This window comes from Camarhynchus parvulus, chromosome 1A (assembly GCF_901933205.1).
Source record: "Camarhynchus parvulus chromosome 1A, STF_HiC, whole genome shotgun sequence".
In the NCBI taxonomy this organism is placed as follows: domain Eukaryota; kingdom Metazoa; phylum Chordata; class Aves; order Passeriformes; family Thraupidae; genus Camarhynchus; species Camarhynchus parvulus.
The window spans coordinates 20,350,887-20,374,252 of NC_044586.1; the positions used below are offsets into that span (position 1 = coordinate 20,350,887).

General features: G+C 37.9%; 1 protein-coding gene across 5 annotated transcripts in view; it reads right to left on the reverse strand.

The window, feature by feature from the left end:
- The window catches only part of LARGE1 (LARGE xylosyl- and glucuronyltransferase 1), a 278,856-nt gene that overhangs the window by 191,092 nt on the left and 64,398 nt on the right, over positions 1–23,366 (reverse strand). For all 5 annotated transcript variants that reach the window (XR_004061190.1, XM_030960519.1, XM_030960517.1 and 2 more), the window contains one exon: positions 5,912–6,098. Coding sequence is in view for 4 of the 5 variants with exons in the window: in XM_030960519.1 (XP_030816379.1) it covers positions 5,912–6,017 (106 nt within the window). In the remaining variant the exon portion in view is untranslated. The remainder of the gene's footprint in view (positions 1–5,911; positions 6,099–23,366) is intronic.

A 23,366-nucleotide genomic window follows, 5' to 3' on the forward strand; every position in this document is an offset into this window, starting at 1 on the left:
CCAGAAATGACAAATTAAGAGCTGTCGAGGAAAAGAAAGCCAAGAGAAAACTGGTGTTTAGAAGCAAAGAAACATTCCATCCAACCATGAGATTGTACAGAGAACAAAGAAGGTAAGCCCACAGCTTACTTTGCTTTTCTGAAAGCATGTACTTAAAAATATGAGCATCAAAAGAAAACGTGTGCCCTCTCTACTGGAATTCCAAAATGAAATGCAGGCTTGCTTTCCCCTGGCACAGCACACTGACAGAAGAAGTGGCCATTGCAAGAGTCAAGGCTTCTCCTGAGATGACAGGGTATTGGTTTAAGAATGTGAACTCCTGGCAAGCTGAAAAAAACCCAGCATTGACTTCAACATTCAACTTCAGCATTCCAGTGGGAATGGACATTACTAGCTAAGGATAAAATTGTATTGCAGAATTCTAAGTTTAATCAAAAAAAGGCTGAGAAGAAAAAAAAAGTCCATGTTCCTCACTAACTCCCCCATTTGACCTCCAAAATCTTCTCATGGCCATGGTGTATTTTGGCTGATACTCCTGGTGCAAGGCCATTCTTGTTTTGGTACAGAAACTACTTCAAATTTCCTGTCACTGCTCACAAGAAGGCTATTTATTTATAAAATGGGGCGTCAAATTCTTTCAATATTCACTTAATTTTATTTTCTTAGTGATGGACATATAAGGCTTCTCAAGTCAGTAAAAAAAACCGATAGGATCACTGACTCCTCAGTTAAAGATGATGAGCAGAGAACAAGCTCTCCAGCTTTCTCAGCATGGACCTTCTGGTCCTTTATCAGCATTCTGGATAGCCAAATCACCAGGGTTTCATAGAAGGACAAGTTTTCCAGGAGCAACAAAACTTCTCATAAGCCTGAGGTCTTTGCTATCATAATTGATGTTACTCTGGTAGGATCCCCAAACATATTTAAGAAAGTATAGTGACTGCAGTAGAGACAGAGGTGCTTAAGGGGTAATTCTCTATCACCTGGAATAAATGTAACAAGAGAGGAGTAAGCCAGCACTATTTACTCCAGAATGGAAAGGAAGGGGTGGCTTTTTGACTAAGGAGAGCCAATATTCACTAAACCCACCTCCTGTACAGCTGTTCAGGCACTCATCACAGTAGCACCCTTACTTACACGCAGAGGCACCCTTTCAGGACTTCTCCTCTCAGAACTTTGTTAAAAAGACAGGATCAATACAAAAGTGGAAGCTTCTGTTTTAAATGGACATTGGATTAAGTTACAGATAAAATTCAGGCCAACTGAAGGAAACAGTAAAAAAAGCAATTGTATGTTTTGTGTCTTTTTGATTACATTGTCTGTGAGGGAATTATTTTCTGATGTTTGTTCATCAGTTGCAAGTGTCTGATAGACTTTTTAGTAATTACTAATTTGTTTGCCTCTTTCTATGAGCCACTCAATGCAAGCATTAAAAGTTTGGGCAGTTTTCATCATGCACACAGATCACATGATAAACTTTTGGCACTTAAATGAAAAAAGCTGAACCCCCAGAACCAGTTTTTTGATTCAAGTATTCACAAATATGATTTCAAAATCTACTTCCCATGAATATTAAAATTGGATATTCATTGTTCCCATAGACAGTCTTCTCAATTAACATATTCACTAGGATATTTACGGAAACATACACAAAAAGAGTGTGAACAGCATTAAAGTGAATCCATTTAAATACAAAGATGAATATTTGCAGCCTTTCTTCAATTTATTTTATTGTATTTTATGAGGTGTTTGCCCAATTCTGGCTTCAATCATGTCTCTACAGATGACTTTGACTGAAACGAATTGTCAGGGAATGATAGTTGCCCAACACTGGAGTGAAAAGAGGACAACCAAGGAAAGCAAGTCCCAGGAAAGAAGGCAGGCTCTATTTTTTAAAATGCTACCTGAGCAGTTAAAAGAAACCAAAGTCAACTATTTCTTTACAGAGTCCCTACAGGATCTCACACAACTTTCAATTTTTCATCTTAAGGTTACATTATTGGCTCTGTTTCCTGGGAAATACATTCTACACAGGAGCCCTACACACATACTTTAGGATTTCAGCCTCAAGTGGATCCACCACACAGGGACTGGTAACACAAGTGTATTTCCATCCTATTGAAACAGAGGTGACTGTAAATCTGCTGAGGTCACACAGCCACAGTGAACTCTTTTTCCTTTTTCTTTTTTTTTTTTTTTTTTTAAAGGAATCAGGAATCCAGAAAGCATGGTCAAATTACAGTTCCAAATCTCCATTTTACATGACCTTCATGGTAAGGGGGAGAGAAAACTGCTTCATATGGCTTGGAAAATTAAGCTATTTACAGAGCTACCACTAGTTAGTGAAACTGCTATTTTCTTTCTAATGAAAATTCATCATGTATTATTTGATTATTTTCCCTTCCCTGTTTTAAATGCACTCCACCCTTCCTACTCTATTACTTCGTCTTTTGAATAAATTCTAAGAATGTTGGAACAATCAGCTTTTTTATTCAAAGGAACAGATAACTGAAATTATGCTGTTCTTGTGCATTATTAAAAACAACAGCAACCAGGTATATTCAAAAGCCACAGAATATTCAATATCATCTTTAATATTCTTCTCCATAACCTTAATAGACATTTATCCATGATTAATGAGGTTTTTAGTAGTTACTGCTATCACAGCTTGGGTAACACCACCTCCAATGAATATCCTAAAGGAAGGGTCTTACCGCAAGTGTCAAGTGACAACTGTGAAATAGCAGGCTGCCATGTACTTTCTGACAAGAGAAAATCCAAATTAAAACAAAACTGTCTTAAGGAATTTGAAACAATTCAAAAAGCAGGACATAGGAACAGATTGCAGTAAGGCATATTTTATATCACAGATTGACTAACAAGGCTTTTAAAGGGTTTCTAATGTGATCCCACTCCCATGCTATGGCAAATGAACAACTTAAGTTCTTAGATATAAACATGTGGATGAGTAATGTAATTCCTAATTACATCAAGATCTTATGAGGCAGAAACAGCACTACAGATTTCATATCAGAGATTTTAGTCTAGAGCCCTGAAACATACAAACAAAGAAAAAAATGCAGAAGAACAAAAAAATCCCCACAAAACATTTTGCTATTGTAACTCAGCTAGGTCAATCTTTTTACTTAGTGAATTAAAGCCCACAGTGACTTTAATACTGTGTTTAGGTATCTTCAAACAGAAACATTCCCAGGCCTGGCATGGCAATTGGATTCACCAAGGGTAAATCATGCTTGACCAACCTGACTGCTTGCTGTGATGAAATGACTATGAACACATGACCAGTTGATTCAGTCTCCCCTGAACTTAAGCACAGTATTCCTGTATCCAAGCTGGGATTTTACCCTGTATATGGGTGGACTACTAGATGTGTGAAAAACTATCCAGAATGCTGGGCTCAAAGAGAGGGGGCACTCATTTATGGTGTGTCTGCAAGTCCATGTATTCTCTGTCTTTGGATGTTTTCAAGATGCTGTTGAATACAGGCCAAAAAAATCTTGCTTGATTCCAAAACCCACACTGATTTGAGCAGGAGTTTAAATTAAAGAACTCTTGAGGTCCCTCCCACACTGAATAATTAAATGAATCTATGATGATACCAGGTATTGATGATTTCTTTAATTTGGTGGAGAAAAGTCTAACAAGAACCACTTGCTCAAAACTATAACCAGATGTACTGAAAAGAAAATTTCTAGCCCTGTGATTAACAAAAGAAACAAGTGCCAGGAGGCAGAGAGGATTCTACATTTGTGATGCTTTCAAATCAAGGCACAATGCTGTTGTGAGGCATTTTCTACTCAGTTAGAGAATCACAGAATGATGCAATTGTTTATGATGGAAAAGGCCTTTAAGATCATTGAGTCCATCCATCAGCCCAGCACTGCCATGTCCACCACTAAACCATGTTCCTAAGTACCACATATACACATATTTTAAACATCTCCAGGGGTGGTCACCCAAACACTTTCCTGGGTAGCCTGTTCCAATGTTTGTCAACCCTTTCCATGAAGAAATTTTTCCCAATATCCAATCTAAACCTCCTGTGGTGCAACTTGAGGCCATTCCCTCTTGTTCTACTGCTTGTCACTTGGGAGAAGAAAGCCACCCCCACCTCACTACAACCTCCACAGAGAGCTCAAACATGAGTAAATTGTGGGAACCACTATGGAGAAAAAAAAAGCAAGACGTCATGTAGAATAACAAAATGGCATTAACTTTTTGTCTTAATACCTACACATTAAGGAAAATGCAAGCTGTTATTTGGCTAAATAAATAACCAATCTTAGTTTTTTAACCAAGAAACATTAAATAATCCTCATCCAAAATTAAGAAAAAAGAAAACAGATACAGAAAAATAACCGATAGTTACTAACTGTAGATAATTTCCAGTCCTTTTCCAGTGCAAGGCTTTGTAATAGGTAATGGGCTTTGTTCCCTGGCTTGCATTTAAGATTAATTCACAGTGAGAGCTTTAAGTCACTTCAAATACCCTGTAGCAGCAAATTTCAAGATTTGTATTGAGTTCTCTGTAAAAACAAAGGATTCTACTCACAGAGGAATTTAAAACACCGTGGCATTATCAATTGTGGACACAATTAAAATAGTCATTACGACAAAGCAGCATAATATTCTTCCAAAAGCAAGAAGGTGAGGCCTGCATTTGCTCAGCTTTTAAAAATCAAACAAAATCAGTACTGTTCTGCCTTCCAGATCATTATTTTTAAGTATGCAGCTAGCACCCCTCGTATTTCCAATTTAACATGAATCCCACAAGTGTTTCGTTCTAGAATGAGCTCATGGAGTTACTGCACATTAAGGTAGAATTTTAAGTACTTTAATACATTTGCATAAACAAATATTTGTACTTGGAATACAACTAATTCAGAGTCCTATGCAACACACAGAGAAAATCTTTACATGCTCTTATTGTGATTTAACATGGAAACCTCTTTTGTTTCCAAACACAGCACAGATTTGTCAGCCAAGGATACATGAAAGAAGTTTGACATTTTAAACAATGCCTTTTTAAAATTATCAGACAGAACAGTTTTTACAAGGTTGGAACACCTTTCCTCATGCTAATGCAACTAGAAAGGCTGAACGACTTTTTTTTCCTCTTGCCAAAATAACAGACCTATTGTCCAATATAAAATGCTTCACCTCCACAATAAATAAAACAAACAAATTTTAAAAAGGTACAAAGTAGCAAAGAGCAGGAGAGCCAGAATCCTTGACCCTCCCCTAACTGAAGTATCACTGCTGAACGTCTGTAAGGCCAGGAAAAAAACTTCATCAGACAGGTAATTTAAAAGACAAAGTAGTGATTATTCCCTGCCTCGTTATAAAAAGTGCTCATTACATAGCTGCAAGTCAATGTACCTATAAACTGGAGGATTTCCATCTAAAAAAAGAAGGGGACAGAAAGATATTCCAACTAAAACAATCCACTGACAGTCAGGTGGATGTGGATCCAAACTACTTTTATGTAAAGAAACCTTATATAGATATGCATTGATTTTCTGTGTTCAGCATATCTGAAAGGAAATGTTAAAAATCTTACAGGGCATAGGATAGACCACCTTTTAAAAATTAGAAAATACAGAGAAAAGATTAGTAGACCGGGCGGGGGGGAGCTGTTGCACATTTTCAAAGTTCAAAGATGAGTGGAAAACCAAGTAATTGCGGCCAGTAATTAACTGAGCATCCTCAGTAGTGAGAATATGGTAAGGAAGGCCCTTTGTTGAAATCTGCACCTTGGGAACTATTTCATATGCAAGCCAAACGAGATTTATTTAAATAAAACCAATGATGACTGATCTACATTTGTCTTCCCAGCTACAAATCATCCAATACCCCACCACCCTCCCCTTAGCCATCACTCCTCTCCTACCTTCAAAACTCCCAGCAAACAGATAAATCCACGTAATGGCTGGGACAAAAAGGATGGTCAGAGAGGCAGCCAGGAATTTCCGTCGCCCTCTGCAGATTCCCAGCATTCTCTCAGGAGTGCAGAATCCCAACCCAAGGCTGTTCCTATGTCGGAAGCAAATAGTCCACAGCCTCCCACATATTACTCCCTGAAAAGGAAAGGAAAAAATATTTCAACAGCTTATCACTCTACAGAAAGTTATAGACTATGCCAGTGTTCCAAAAGAGTTAAAAAACAGGGCTAAAAAAGGGCTGCTGCAATTGTAAGGTGGTACCCATTTCAAAATTATCCACAACTACTTAATAATAAAGCAAGTTTTAGAAGTCAAATTAAGACAGGAAGTCAATAAAGCACATCATATCACTTAAATACACAGTAAGCTCCATCTTACCAAGAGATGTCAGCTTTATTTACATTTTGTCCTCATTTTACTTTACAGGAACTCTTGAGATCTTTGATGCCCATGTGTGCTGGGGTCCCACGGCAGATAAGAGAAAGCCACCCACATTCCTTCACCTGCTCTCAAAGAGCAGAAGTCACACCACTGAATCAGTGATGCACTGCAATTGGTCATGAACTCAAGAGAGTGAACCAAAAAAGGAAAGCTGAAGTTTGGGGGTAGAGAGATGTTACTGAAATTACCCACTTTGCACACCAAAAAGCAGCGCTGATGAGCTGCTGTGTAAAAAGGGAGAAGAGAAAGTACAAAATGGGACAGGAAATATTCATATCCACACAGGATATATCAGGAGCTTTAGACTGTATGTCATGAGAAAAATTGATTCTACTGAAAAACGCAGTTTTTATCAGGAAAAAAAAACCATTCTGATCCTAATTTGAAATAATTGTTCTGCATTTCAGAGGGATCAAGAAAAAAGATATGATGATTTTTATTCACAGGAAAACAAATATTCCCACACCAGTGCAAGCATGCAGAGCATGAAAATAATGTTTCATGTTGATAGCACTTTTTTTTGAAAGGGAAGGAAAGGCTAGTAGCAGACAAGTTAGAAAAGGAAAGAGAAGTATTCAGTCAATGCAAATCTACTTCAGGTTTTGTGTGAAAGGGCTTAAGTTTTTCGATTCTAAGAACAGAAGTAGTCTACAAGAATGGTAGGGAAAGAAAGGGACTCTGGTAGTACAGGGTGTTTAATAACAGTGCCCTTTGACTTATGCTTCAACCAGCACTCGAGCTGATCCAAGCAATGCATCATTTCTACAGCGACATGTTAACAATGGCTGCCGTGTGTCTTGAGAGTGTCTTAGCTCTACAACTCCATATATATTGCAGCAAAAATCAATTCTGAAATTAAATTACAGAAAAAATTAGAATGTAGACAAGAGAAATAGGTTCAGACAAAAAGTCTCTTGTGCTGGAGATACCTGGCTGCAGTAATCAAGCAAACTTACTGCTGTTCCTTGAACATTCAATAGAGCCCACTTTACAACACTACAGTTTAAGAGCCATGATAGTACTCTGACCTTGGAACTGATAAAATGGACTATAATGTGTCCAGAGCCAGCACAAAAAGCATTCCATTGTGTCAGCTTTTCAAGGCAATGAATGCCTCACCACTGAGATTTTGCACAAAATATGTGGGCAGACTTACCATTACAACTGTGGTATTAGAGTCACTCTGTGTTAGACGGAGACACACATTTGGTAGATAAATTGTGGAGAGCTCTTATCTTTACTCACTGTATTTGGATAATGATTACACTTCATTTCTTTTCCTTATAGCACATAGCTTGTACAACTCTGAAGAGAGTCCTTTACATGCCTACTTGACAAACACTGATAATTTCCCAGGCTTCTGTGTTTATAAGCATGTGTATTATAAAATGTACAGAATCACCTATTTTAAGTAGGAATTCCTTTTTTTCCTTAAATGTACTGGCATGCACCACTGACATCAGTCTGTGCAAAGAAAATTAAACCTCTGAAAATATAAACTCCCAGGCACAGTCATTGGCAAATAGCCACATCTTGCACTGAAACACGCACTGTCTGGATACTGCTCCTATCAATGACACCTGTAAAACTTACAGGTAACAAAGTAAGAGTCAACACCACTGTTTCTGAAATCAAACTCTTAAAAGTGTGCTGACACAAATTTCCAGGGTAACGACATACAGACTCTGAGTTACAGTGCTGCTAGTGGATTAAGTCATCCTGGGGTGGCACATTTAAGAAATAATTTGATTTTTCCTATATGTTCTTTTAAATATCCATGCAAGTTAAGTTTCTGAACAGGTTGATACGGAGGATGGAATCCAGCTTTTCTGCCCTACGAATGTAAATTACTCTAACAAATCAAAAAGGTATAAGGCACAACACCAGTTCAGCTGCAAAGGAAAGACAGAAATGTGTCAAATTCAGTTTTCTGCAAATTGTCATTTTCAGACAAAACAGCCAAATAATTTTGCACGTTCATGCATATCTTTTATCTAACTAGAAAAACATTTGGGAAAATCCTAAACAGACAAGTCAGCTTGTGATGGATCACCCTAGGAAATGTTAAGATACATCTTTCAACAGTGCTTTAAAAGAGCCATATAGCCACTTCAAATTATGCTTCTGCAATATCCCCACCTTCCCAAAGTTGTGAATAGCTTCCCTTGGGTCCTAAATATTCATTTTTAGTGTATAAAATCACAGCCCCTGCTGAGTACTTTTTTCCAAAGTAGACGATGCATCATGTGCAGCCCTTACACAAGCGATTACATAAAAGGTCCATGAATGGTAATGAAGATCCTTGGCTTACAGGAAGAGATTTGGACTCAATCATGTATTCACTATTGGCTTTACTCAGAAACAATGTTACCTAATATACCACTGTCAAATAAACTGAAAGAAGACATTGCAGCTCTTTTGACTTGATTTTCTTTTCAACAGTGCCAGATTGACATCTACCACGGAAGGAAAGGGATTTGACACTGGCTGAACCAAGGGCTGAGCACAAAACACAGTTGCCCATTTCTGCCATACAAGTCTGCAAATACCTTTCAGAATTCTCCTACAGTCTCCACTACTCCTCAGCAGGACTGCCACAGTCCTACTGAATCAGACTGTCACCTGCCTAAAAGCTCTTCAAAAGCTCATGGTACAAGCTACTTCAGATGTGACATTGCTAGGCACATTCACCTTTTCAGTAAAATGGTTCACTTCATTTGCATAAAGCCATGCAGTGCTCCTCCTGACAGTTTTCAGTCTCAACAGCTATGCTAACTAAACACCTGTACCCAGAAATACATAGCATGAAACATATCAGAAACTGTAAAACAAATGATGAAGGAATAACCCAGCCAATTTAACCACAGCATCCAGGTGTGGTATTCTGATGAAAAAACAGCCAGTGGTTGCTCCTTTCCTGTTGCCCAGTGTTAGCATTTTTTAGATCTGAGTCACAAAGAGCATCTGCAACTTTATCAATCTTTATTGGGTTTATCTCAAAGCAAGGGAGATGAAAATTAGACCCAGAGAAAGGGAGCATTTCTGTTCGCAGTTTCAAACACAGTCTCAGCTACACCCCTCCAGCCACAATCAGATTTTCTGCTTGTGCCACAGATACTAAAAAGTGCATGCATTGCAAGATATTGTTCTACCTTCCTCTTTAATTGTGCTCCAAGAGCATCATATAATCGTATTTTAGAAATATGATTCAGTAAATAATACCAACAAAAGCTAGCTGCATGTACATCATATGCATCATGCCTTGATGTCAGTGTGTCAGGTGCTCTACAGTTCTAAGACACACCAGTTCAGGAATTATAAAACCTACTGCATAGAAACAGCTCCACAGACTGTGCTGCGACCATGGGCCAGCTCACCCCTCCCAGGTGCTGCTAACCATGCTCCAAAAGGCTTGGACAATGCCAGTGTGCAGGGTCACAGCGGGAATTAAAATAATTTGGGGTTCTCATTACTAAGACTTACTCATGACTTACCCACTGGACCAGAATGACCTTTCTTACCTTAACGTATAGTAAAGTACTTCCACTAACTACACTAACTTAACAGAGTGGTTTCTGTGTTTTAAATTGTGGATTATCTCCTCAGCTAAGCATGAAGCAGCTAACCAGTATGAGCGGCACATATATTAAAGTATGTAACACAACACTAATCACATTGGTATTCAGTTTCTATATATTTATTTCTTTTAATTATGGCATGAGAACTCAACTATGTCAGACATTCAGCAGGAGTTCTGTGAAAAAAATGGAAGTAATTATGAAAACAAAAATCAAACACAATTAACTAGATTTAACTGCTTTACTATAAAAAGCTTTTCTAACTGCTTCAAACGTTTCCTTGCATTTGTTACAGTTAATCTTTTCCCAGTAATCTTCCATTTGTTTTCAGAGCCACTGGAAATAAATATATACAGTTAAAGCTGTTTACACAGCAATCCTGTGCCTTGGCTTTGTTGTGTTTTTTTAAATTAATGTTATCTAATTCTTTTTGCTCTTGCAGTCTCTCTGCTCTCTTCCTGCACACTTGCAGTCACAGAGTCAATGAACAATTTCTGCTGCAAAGCTTTTCCCCTGGCTCTGTATCCATGTGGCATTCATCCCTTATGGGAGGTTTTCCACATTTTTATCAAAAACATAGATAACATAAAGCAAAAAAGAAGTATCTTATGCAGTATTTTTCTGGAGTTTTTTACATGTTGGTAATGAGGGTTTATAATGAGTTTACTCCTTAACAGATTTTATCTTGCAGCTTTACAGTCTTCCCATTATGGGAGCCGGCTGTCATGTGACATTGTAACATTAAATAAAAGTTTGGTACCATAAAGGCAGAGTAAACTCAAAATGAAAAAATTAAATGATAAATCCTTATTTAATTAAACATTTCTCTGTTAGTTTTCATGGTTTAAGCCTAGACAGCAACTAAGAAGAACACAGCCACCTGCTCCCTACACATCCTTTGAGAGGAATGGGGAGGAGAATCAGATAAGGGGAAAACTCATGGGATGAGACAAGAACAGCCTAATAATTGAAATGGGGTAAAACATTATTATTATAATCACCATTATTATCACAACAACAACAACAAGAGTAACTGTAACAAAAGGAGACAGAGAAAGGAATAAAACCCAAGAAAAAGCAAGTGATGCCCAATACAGTTGCTCACTGCTGCTGACCAATGCCCAGCCTGTTCCCAAGCAGCAGTCAGCCCTTTCCAGTTTGTATACTGGGCATGTTGTTATATGTATGGAATATCTCTGGCCTTTGGGTCAGCTGTCCTAGCCATGCTTCCGCCTGGCTTCTTGTGCAGCTCTCATTGGCAGAGCATGGGAAACTGAAAAATCATTTTATTTAAGTATGACTTAGCAACAGCCAAAATATCAGGGCGTTATCAACATTATTCTCATATCCAAAACACAGCACTGTTCCAGCTACTAAGAAGAAAATTAACTCTATTCCAATCAAAACCAGGATAGTTAATATATTCCACTTCTCAAGGTTTTAGAAGAGAAACAGCATCTTGAAAGAAAATGCCATCTCTTCTCTCATCAATCTTTTCTTCTTCCACCCAGAAGAAATTAATACAGAAACAAATCTAAGGCCCCTTTTGTTCCCACACTCCAAATTTCCTTGGCACTGGAGAACCCCAAAATCAGACTTCTTAACCCTACAGTACCATGACTTTAAAAAAGTGAAGCCACTTTAAAGTAAAATATTACAGCAGAGTTTCCAAATGCTACCAAATGCACTCTTTCTCAACTAGTTTCAAGGAAGCAGTCCTATCTGTAGGAGAGAAAATAGCCAGTAAGTTGACAGCACAAATGAGTTCTGCCTTGGGACTGTGCTAACTGCTCTGAGGGCACACAGGATTGACATCTTTTATATCTTCACTCAGTACCTGCTGTGGCTTAAGGAAAATTCTATTAGTGCCCTGTTAATCAAAGTTTTCTAGAAGGTTCCAGCTGTAAGAAACACCACCACAGGAATGGAATCTCTCTTGACAGTAGTCACAGACAGAGAGAAGCAAATAAATAATATGCTTTGACGTTCTTCTGCTTTCATTTCCATGTACCCCTTTATGCATGTACATATCTGTATTTATATATACACTTCCAATGGTATTCTTTTTTCCTTTCAAGCCTACACTTTCATTCAAAAGAATGAAAGCCTGCAACTTCCAAAATTATTATTAAGGAATAAAACAATCTAAGACCAGCAGGACAAGAATATTTTCCTAAGTCTCCAATCAAATGTCACTGTTAATATGAGGGGAAAAAATGCAATCAGTTGAGAAAAGAGAGAAGGAACAAAACACAATCATGACAGAAAGATTTATCTTGCCTGTAACATTTCACTTGCAACCAAAGAATTATACTTACTTTTAAAGCAGCTACTGACCTCTTTTCTCTCAAGGAGTTCTCCAAACCCCATCTTTATTCCACTTTCTCAGCTATATGGGCATACAGCATCAGTATTTCCTGATTCCCCATCTTATCTAAGGACTCAGCACAACTCAAAGAAAGTGAAACAGAGCCTGGCTTGGTTTGTGTATGGCAGAATTGTAACAAGGCCCTACGTACATCTACTAAGAGTACCTTAGAATTTGAGATCCCAATGCCACTGAATGATGAACGTACTGGAGACCATGACCAGCCATCAGTATCACATACCTGTGATACAGGACCTTGCAACAGAAAAGCAGCACTCCTTCAATCACAGTCTAGAGTCAGGCCACAGCATTATTACATGGATGAATTCCAGACTTATAAAAAGGACATAGCTTTCCAAATCCAAGCATCTCCATCTAAAGTAGTGGCAGAAGGCAATTAAAAAAACCAAACCAAAAATAGGTAATACGCTATCTGTTTTAACCTCAAAGAAAACATCAGTTTGTTGGCGCATCACTGCTCTGCCAACCTCTACACCAGAGCCTCCTTCTACTGCATAATCAAAGAGAGACAAGCCATGGGTTTATCCATTCACCTTGAGCACATAAAACCACATAGAAAAGAAAATGCTCTTTAAAACAGGAGTACGGCACGATGTGCATCGTACATAACCCTTCTCTGCAATTTTTATGCTAATGCTTTGCTTCTCAGCTGAAGTTCTTGGATGCTTGTTCAAAAGCAGTGTTTACCTCCATTAGAATCCACTATGTATAAAGCTGCTCTAACAAGGAAATTGATTAAAGATTCATTAGAAAGTTTTGCTCAGGAGAGAACAATTATTTCTTGAACTGTTCCTCCCTGACAAAAAAAATCCACCTCTCTGTGAAGCAAAGTCCTACTATAAAAAATTCTAAAAAGCATGACAAAACCCCCCCTTTTATTTTACTGCATAGATATCAAACTACAAGTTTGTTTTACATGAGACTTTATAACATGCTTACATATTCATAGCATGTTTACAGCAGCTACTTACTTGGCAGATAGAAATAAAAGCTGGCATCTTACTAATAAATTGATCTTTATTAAATATTTATATTAAATTAGGCAAATTGATTTTTTTTAAAAATAAAGGAAGAGAGAAATGGCCGCAGGTGGCTCTCTCCTCAATCCTGACAGTAAGAAGGAAAGGAGCTGAGGAGTGCATAGATCCCATGGGTCAAAAGTTGTGCAGCTGGTACTGGGTGACAGGAGACACCTGGCTGCAGCAATCAGGTAATGAATGAATACAGATGTTTTAAGAAGGACTAGCCAGGAAAATCAGAAGGAGGAATTGTTCTGTATGTTAGAACAGCTGAAATACTTGAAGCTCTCTTTAAGATCATCCCCCCTCTACTCAGCAGTGATGAGAAACAACTGGAATGCTGTGTCCAGGTCTGTGCTCCCCAGTGACGCTGCCAAAGAGGCTGCAGAGCCTCCATCCTTAGAGACATTCAACACCCAACTGGCCTCCAGCAACCTCCTTTAGCTGAGCGTGCTTTAAGCAAGGCATTGAACTAGGCAATCTCCAGAGGTCCCTTCCAAATGCAACTCTGTAATTCCTGATACCACAATTTTGTACCCAGTCATAAAACAAATAGTGGCCATTTAATGTAAATCCTCAAAATTCAAATTAATAGTTATTCTGCTATGCATGAATGAACATGCACATGAACAATTTTGAAACACAGAGAATCCCAGGTTAAACTTTTAGCTAGTACGAATCAATATAGTTTTAGTAAGATCAATTCAACTAGCATCAATTCACAAAAACTATGGACTAAGTCTCCCAAACTTGATGAAAAGTTGCATTTTTTATATAAGCAACAAAGTTCTCACCTCATTACTATTGCCTAAATATCACCAAACGCATAAATATTTCTATCATATTTATATAAAATGAATATTCCAAGAACTGCTGGCAATTTCCTATTTGAATTATCAAGACTCACCAAATAGGTAATGAAGCATAGTGTATAGAAATATGTGACCATAACCAAAAGCAGAAGACAAATCTTTTGCTACAATCACAGTGCTGCTTTACCAAGCACACTATACAGTCTCAACAGCTCTTTGATGCTACTATAGAACATCAAATAGCAGCAAGAATTGTGAGCAACCCTTTGTTTGTAAGTTTCCTGCAGAAATTCTTGTGTTTCAAGGTCCAATATTTACTACTTCTTAAATATTATACCATCCAAGTGGGCTATAAGGATTTTTTATTTCTGTAGGCTTTCTGAAGGCTGAGTGGGTTCTCTACAAATTAATGGGAAAGGTGCTTACACCCCACACTGCATTTTACCTGACAGAAAAGCAAACCTCTTGCAGAATAATTTGTTGCCAGACACTTTAAGTAGGAAAGGCAGCTGTGGATTTAGGTTATTTCACATAGGACACGTTCTTGAACACTGGAACACAACTTGATTAACTGGAATTTATAAACACTGATGTCTCATGGCATCATATTCAGTACTACACAGATCTATATGGGTATTAGACAATGACACAGGAGTTCTAATTACAAAAGGACCATGAAGAAAGGTGTTACCAAAGCGAAACAAAGCTGTAGAAACCAGCCTCAAGAGCAGATGCTGGCAAAAATGCTTTCTAAAGAACCCAAATTTTCCATGTGTGGAGTCAGCATTTCAATAGAACCATAGAAAAGTTCAGGTTGGAAGGGACCTCTAGAGGTCATTTAGTCCAATCCTCTACAAAGCAGGTTGAATAATGCTCCTTCATACCAACGTATCATTTGCAGAGCTCTTTACTCTTCATTTAAAAACTACTGTCTGACGGAGGGTGGTTTGCGCGGAAAAGAGAGCAGTGGACTCTGTGCTCCTATGTTCTCTCCATTTCCAGAAATGGGCAATGATTTTCACCAAACATTTCATTATATCTCTGTGTGAAAACTTCGCTGTTTGTAATTTCTACTGATCTCATTATCATCACCATTGTTTTCGGAAGCTCCTAAAATTCTGCAATTAGACGAAGGTACAGAAATAATAAATAGAAAATATTTAGTAAGTCTCTTAAAAAGAAAATTAATACAGTGAAAAGAACTACCTTATTCAAATGCACATAATTAACAATTCCACTTTAAATCTGATTATAATTCATAATTTTCAGGGCAAAGGGGAGATTGCCAGACCTTTTCTAATGAAAGAAAAAGAGGATAATGATGATGTTGAGGATCATGAAAGGATGTAGAGGAAGGTAAAGGCATGGTCATGTTACATAAAACAAAAGCACGCTTTGCACTGGCTGGTGGAGATAAGGAGAGAGACAGAGGATGACACCTCTTATTCTCTCTCCTAACTGCTTCTATATTCTAGTACCTTTTAACACAATTTGACTCTTTCTGTGTCTGGCAATCTTTACGAGAGCAGAAGTCAAGCTACCCTGTAGGATTTCAATAGCAAGTCTCATGAGAGCAGGACAAAGACTGGGTAAGAGTCTCAGAGAAGAATTTAGGTGAAAGAGATCTTAACTCTCAAGTCTGAGATTGTTGTCAACGGGATGAAAGTATTTCACCCAAGTGAAACAATCAAGCAGAAATGACTCAAAGTTTTATTATGAATATTCACAGCTGCAAAGGAAATGCTGAAAGACTCTTCAGCTTTCTATACTGAAGTTGGATTCCTGGAACATTCCCCATATTAGCTCTTTATCGTTTAAAACCAAGAAATCCTTAAATATGTCTTTATACAAAAAAAACTTAAGAACACACACATGTAAATATTACTTAAACTGATACCAAAGCCAAAACAATACATTTGAAATACATTTTTTAAGAACTTAGTCTAAGCAATGGAGCTGCAGTTAAAATACTCCCATGAGTACCAATATTTTAATAACTTGGCTCCCCTGCTTGTTCCAGATCTGTGATTTGATAAGGTTCTCCACATATCCCTTAGTTCCTGGGCTTCCTTTCAGGTGGGACAGGTAGGTTCTTCTGACACAAAAGCAGGAGAATTTTTGAACAACATTTCCCACAGGGGCTATTCCCTACAGACAGCATAGATAAGATTGCTCTGTGCGCACTGTAACACTCCCCCAGTACTGCCTCAGCAGGTTTGCTGCCTTCAGGCAACAATGCAATGCCTCAAGAAATACAACACACACACCCCTCTGCATCATGACATGACTTGGGTGAACTGTGGCAGTTTTTGTGGATCATACAAAGACATAAAAATAGCGCTCCCTTGGGATCTAAGCAGAGGATGTTACACAACACAGATGCAGGCAGTCTGTTCCACAGGGACCAAGCCTGCATCTCTTGCACCTCTTGGCCTGCAGACCAGGACATCTTCTGGAGGCAATGCCTTTTGCAGTACAACTCTCATGGTTATAATGTCAGTTTTGTTACCTACAGATGGTCTACTCTATTCTTGTATCATGAGCATCACATTACCTGTTGCCAAAACCATGCGAGACACAGGGACACAATATTTTGAATCTATGGGCCATGTAAACTGCAGATTAAATGATCATAAACTAAATGAGGTCAATTCAGTTATAACTGTACAGAGACTGGGATCACAATACTGACCCCAAGGCCAATGCTTCACCATCAAGATGAGCTATACCTCAATAGGTACTGCAACAGAGAGCAGTAACCACTATAGATCACTGACTGCACTTTCAGCAGAGGAACTTTCTCACTTGCTCAAGGGAACTTGTCAGTGAGACAGTATGAAAATATAATGGTTGGGAAAACAATTCTAGCACAGTTCTAAAAATAAAACTTTTTGAAACTTTTTTTGTTGCTAGGAGATGCAAAAATATAGGACATAACAATGCAGTTATTTGAAGGGCAAGAAAAGTAGTCCAGAGTTTTATTATTATTATTAGGTAATGTGATTCAGACAGACAGGTTGATTTTGACAACAAATTACATAATATTGTTTTTCCCAAATTCACCCACAGCTATGAGGACACAGTTTGGTAGGACAAGTTTTGTTTATTGCCAAGCTTTTATTAACTACTTTTTCAATTGATGAAAAAGATTTTTTAAAAAAGACTAAAAAGGGCTTGGATGCCTTTGGTTTTTTGGCTGCTGTGGATGAGATCTATGGTTATATAAAATGCATGCAGTGATTATATATTTTATTGCAGAGCTGAAAGAGAACGTAAATCCTTTATTTCTAATGTAACAATAAAACTGCATTGAGAATATTTGAAAATTTAGAGAATATGCACAAATTAGATGGTCCAAATTCTTAAAAGATAACATTAGTACTGTGTTCTGCAAATGATGACAACTTTGAGATACACAAGTTAATAGAAAACTACAGTATTTTTTTCACCACTAATTCCTGGAAAATATGAGCTGCACATATTTTACAGGCAACTTAGAATTTGGTCTTGGAAGTCCTGAAGTTAAACTTTCTATTATTTCTCCTTATTTGTCACAAAAGATTCAAAATTGCAAGACTCATTTTGTTTTCCTTGTTTTATGGAAATGTCAAGGTATACCTTGCAGTGACTACATTTCTTATACTGTGCTACTGAGAGACACTTAAAATGTATTTAGTTATTAGAAGGTGCTCTGGTAGTTAAAGTGAAGCCAGCCCAAATGTATGCTTTGACCGTGTTAAGAATGACAAGGCTGGAACTTTCAACAGTAAGGCTGCTGAAATACCACTTCTATAACATGCTAAAAATGCCCTGTAGTCTTCAGATATTTGATGGCATTTCGACATAAATTTGCAGTTAAAGGTAAATTATGTTCTGAGTGGTTGATTCTTTGGCCGCAACTTTTAAAATTATTTATCTAACAAAAGAAACAAACATAAAAGCAGGAGAAAAAAAAGTGAAAAATGCTTGTGCTAGTAATATGCATTACCTCCAAAATGCATACGCATTGGCTTTGTATTCCAATATCATAAAGCAAAATCATCTACATTTGATTCAATTTCCCTAAAAGGAAATGTTCTTTTAAAAGGAAAATACATTTATTCCTGAAAGTTTTCAACTTGATTAAATACTAATATGGATGTTCATTGTTTGTATTTTGTACAGTTTACGTACTCTCTCATGGAATAAAGTCTCACATTTGCAAACTTGTGAGATATATTAGTTTCTAGCTCACATAAAGCAGTTGGAAGAACACTTTACTTTTTAAACAGACTTTGAGAGGTTAAAAGAAACCAGTTAATATTTATTGATATGGCTGACCTTAAAATTACAGCACCTCTACAGCCAAAGACTTTTACAAACTGATTTTGAAACTGAGAGACAGTGAAATATACGGAAAGCAACAATGAGCACCATTTTAAATAAGAAAATGAAGCTGCAGATTACTGGATAGCAGGGTTAATGACTACTAAAAAGTATAGTACAGTGAAAAATATGCTAAAGAAAATGGTGTTCCTGTAAAATGTCCCCTAAGCTAAGGTAATATGTCTTCTTTCTGCCTAAGTGGCCATTTCAACAACATGCATTAGCAGCCTGACAACCTTGGGTGTCTCAGAACTGAAGAGAGTTCCCACCAGCTGAGGAGGGGAAAAAGGGACTGCTCTTCTCATTTTCTTAAACAGCACCTTCAGACTGGAAAGCTTTGAAAGCTAGTATCTCAAATCATGTCTGCAACTACAAAAACATGAACTTCTCCTTTTTTAGTAAGTATGAATGCTGAAGTTTTATTAGAACTTCAAGAACTGATCTTGAAATAAAATGTCACCTCCTTATGGCTTCTGAGAAAATCACAGGGGTTAGCACTACTGTTGGAGGCATTACTGGAAATGCACAGATCTGTTGGACACCAGTGCCAACCATTACTTGATACTGATCTCATTTCAGGCTCTTATCATGCAGCTTTTGGAATTTCTGAGTCTGATTCAGGCAGAAGGTGCCTGCTGTATTTAACTGACTTCCAAACACACATACTATGCTGACAAAATGTTTATAACTCTAACAAACAGATGCCTGGAATAGTTTGTAACCAACCAAGGTAGAGGTTCTTGAATATTTTAACTATTGAGAAGACCTTACCAATTATACACATACAGATAAGAATACATCTTAAGACATTTACAGATGAATATTATAAACCAGTTCTATGAAGTAAAGCAAAATTGTAAAGGTTAACTCATGTCTTCTCAGTGTCTAAAAACGCTTTGGAAGAAGCAATGTTGAATGTGCAACACAACTTGAGGTATTTTTGTCATCTTCAAAGCTATATTCCATGATATGATCAAACACTGTATGTGTCATTCTTCTAATACTTAAAGTGATGCTAGCAAATAATTACATGAGAGAATTTGGGGGGAAAAGTGCCTTTTGAACAGAAACAAACACAGGGGTTTATCAGCTGAAAAACTATGAAACACTACAACAGTTCTTTGGGAGAATATTTTACTACTTTTGGTGCTAAAATACTTTAGCAGTATAAACAGAATTGTTTTAGCTGGTCTCATCCCTCCTTTTGAGGGTCTCAATTTTTTTAGCATTTCCAACATTCCTGTAACATATCTTGATATAAGGATTTCTGGATCTTTAAATTAAATGTCATAATATTTAAATATCTTGGGACTTCCTCGGGTCTTTAAGGTAAAAAATTTAGGAGTTTAAGGAAAATTCATTACCTAGCAAGTCAATGGTAAAGTTAAGAAAAGAAGCCAAAGAGCCCAACTGCAGTGAAAATCTCATCTAAGTAATACCTCAATCCTCATTATTATTTTACCACAGTAGCTCAATAATATTGTCTAAGTGCCACTAACAAAGATTAATGAATCAGATCTACACATTTCATGTATTTTTTAAGGTTCTTTTACTTATAACATGGTGGATTTTCTGTTTAGGTTTTATTGCCATCTGTGAGGTTAAGAGATATTGGATAAGAACATTTAAATTGTTTTGCTACATGAGGAATATAAATTACTTGAAGGTATAAAAATTCTATAAATACTAAAATAAAGTTTACGGGGAAAAAAGTTCAATCTGCATGCTAATAGCAGCAATATTATCAATTGAAACCCTACAGCTACCATGACATATGTCTTGCAAACTCATCTTCTATTTCTTTTGGTGAATCAATGTGGAAAAACACAGGGAAGCAGGCAGTTTCAGCTACAACTGAGAAATAATTCAATAAGTCATTTTACATCAGCATTCTAATTCAGAGGAGGAACACTTTCATCCTTTTTGACACAATCTCCTCAAGCATTCCTTCTTATTCTAGACTGAGCTACATGACTGAGGAGCCTGAGAGGGACAAACTGGATACCCTTAGGATGGAAAAAAAACAGAAGACACATTCCAGAGGGTATGCTAAAGGATGCTCAGCTGCTGGGACAAGACTGCAACTAGACTACTGTAAAAACCTTGAATGAATGCAGCCTGTGTATCTGGTCCTCTGCACTGACTATTTCACTCTACACATCCACTCCTGCAGGGCCTCAGTAATTGTTAACATGGACAAAGCTGTACCATATCAAGCTGTAGAAAATGCTGAAGCCACACCAAATAAGAGGTAAAGTGGAAAAGAACAGTTTCATATAGCTGTATTAATGAGGAACAAGTCACAGGCTGTGGAGCTGTCAGAAAAATCAACAGCTGTGATCAAATGCAAGTTTTTTGTTCATCTAAAAATTAGGCTATAAAAGAATTCCCCTTTTTTATCATCCCAGTCATAACCTGTCTTGTGCTGAAACAGAACAGCTCAGCTAATTAGATACTTGATAAAGGTAGCTTATTTGGGGCATTTTCCTGCGTTTGCATTTACAGCAGGCAAAGGAGGCAAATTACTTACTTAGCATCAACACTTTTCCCCTTCAAATCTAAAATTCTAGACCAGTTAATTCCTCAAAGGTAGCAACGAATGAGACACATTCTAACTCCCAGTACTTCAAAGAAACTTTTTAACTGAGACATGCAGAAATTACTCAGGCTGCTGTTGCCATCCTAAACGCTTCCAAGCAAATAACCGAGCTCCAGGTAGGAGGGTGACATACCGAAGTGACACACCCCGATGCTGCCCTCCTAGACGTTTTGAAGCGTGTAACCGAGTTCCAGCAGGAGGAGGGAGCAGATTCCCGGTGCGCGGCCGGCGGGCAGCAGGTGGCGCGGCAGCGGCCGCGGGATGCGCTGCGGGATGCGCTGCGGGACGGCAGCGACAATGCATCCCCGCCGGCCGCACGCACCGCGGGTAACGGCACAGCGGCGGGAAACACGCAGCAGCCAGGCAGCGGGGAAAAAATCGCCCACCCAATGCTAGAAGCGAGCGGCTGGCTTATTCACGTAATGCAAATAACAGTAACACTGTGCAAACAGAAACTTGGTTACAGTCAAAATGGCAAAATTTTTACATTTTTCCTCTCCCAGCGCAGAAACTCCATCTCGTGCTACTAAGCCTATGGAGCTCAGCATAGGAGGATCATATCTAATAAGCGATGTGCAAACAGAGCAAGTTCTTGTCCCTGCAGACCTTCAGTCTAAAAGCATCCAGACAAAAAAATACTCTGTTCTTCCATAGTGCAGCGTAACAAGGCAGACTGAGGTGCCTTATCTGTTATCAGACTAAGCCTGAAATGTGACCTTAAAAATGGATTCCGAAGACGAAGTTCACCACCACAACTGCAAATTATTCCTCTTTAAAATCATTATTACCACAGAGCCACGCATACCATGTATGCTCTTTTCCATTTCAGCACCTAAGAGAACCTACCAGCTCAGACTGTCTCACTCATCAACAAATTATTAAGCAACACAGTTGGACATTACACACAGTCTAAAATTAACAATTAAGAAAGTACCTCAATTCTCCTTTAGGGCTTTTTGCATCTAATTTTTTTTAAGACATGATTATTTGGAGATGAATTTTTTTAGGAAGTTCTCAGCGTCACACTTAAACAGTCACTAGTTTGGGTTTTTTTCCCTCAAACATTTAAAAACAAAAGAAATTCTAAGGATTATTTCCAGAAATCTGTTTTGCAGTCCTATAACTTGGCATGTGCCCAGTATTTAGTGTTGAATTACAGCTCTGGGAAATAAATGAAACATCATTTCCAAAAGAAATGGCTTTTTTTCAGAGCAGTTTATAAATGTATTGAGGGATAAATTCCATTTTTAACAAACCAGTCAGAACTGACCTCACACAGGAAACTCCAACACAATCTTTAAAAAAAGAAAAGAAAAAAAAAGAGACAGATAACACTTGCAAAACAGCTCTGCATGAGGCTACTCAAAAAGCAAAGAAAGTATGTTCTTCCTGTGCTGGGGACAGACAGGGCTCAGGGCCACTGGTCAGACACCATCTAGCCTAGGGATCATGAAGGTCTGACCTTTTCCTGTCCATCCCTACTCAGTGTTACCTAAGAAGCCAATGCAGACCTAGATTTTGCCTACCTAGTCATACTCTTTCCATTGACAATGCACATTCTTATTGTATTTAAAAACTGGCATTACAATAATCATCTTGTTCTTTCATTCCAAGCTTCCGTGGGTTGTTTTAATTTAACACTGGCCACCTTGTGCACATGAACAAGAACACAAGTGGGTGTCTCATCTAATGTGCATGAAGAATTTAGAGAACTAACCTGAAACAATTTGGGTTTACATTTCTGCCTTACAGACATGGAAGTGGATGCTCCTTTGTACGAGTTGTGAGGCTGATTTTCACAATCTAGACTTGAGGAAGAAACACACATGAATTTTCTTGTTTAGTTAACAGTATCGTGGTTTTAAGGCACAGCGCCAGAGCTGTGACATGGGACTGTGGCCACAGAGGGGAAAAAGCAGTCTCATAGGGGAGCTATGCACAACAATAAACACTTGAGCTAACATCACTTTTCCTGAAACAGCATTTGACTTTGCTCTGCAGAGAATCAGAAAATGGGAGGTTACAGCCTGAAAAGGTGTTTTGCAAACAAAACACTAGAAAAAGCTTAGCACATTTCCACACCCAAATAGGATGACAGCAAAAGCAAAAAGGACACTAACAAAGCTGACAGGAATGGCCTTACAAGGTGCTGCCAAGTAAAAAAAAAAATTTCTGTAATGCTCACATATTGTCAACAATC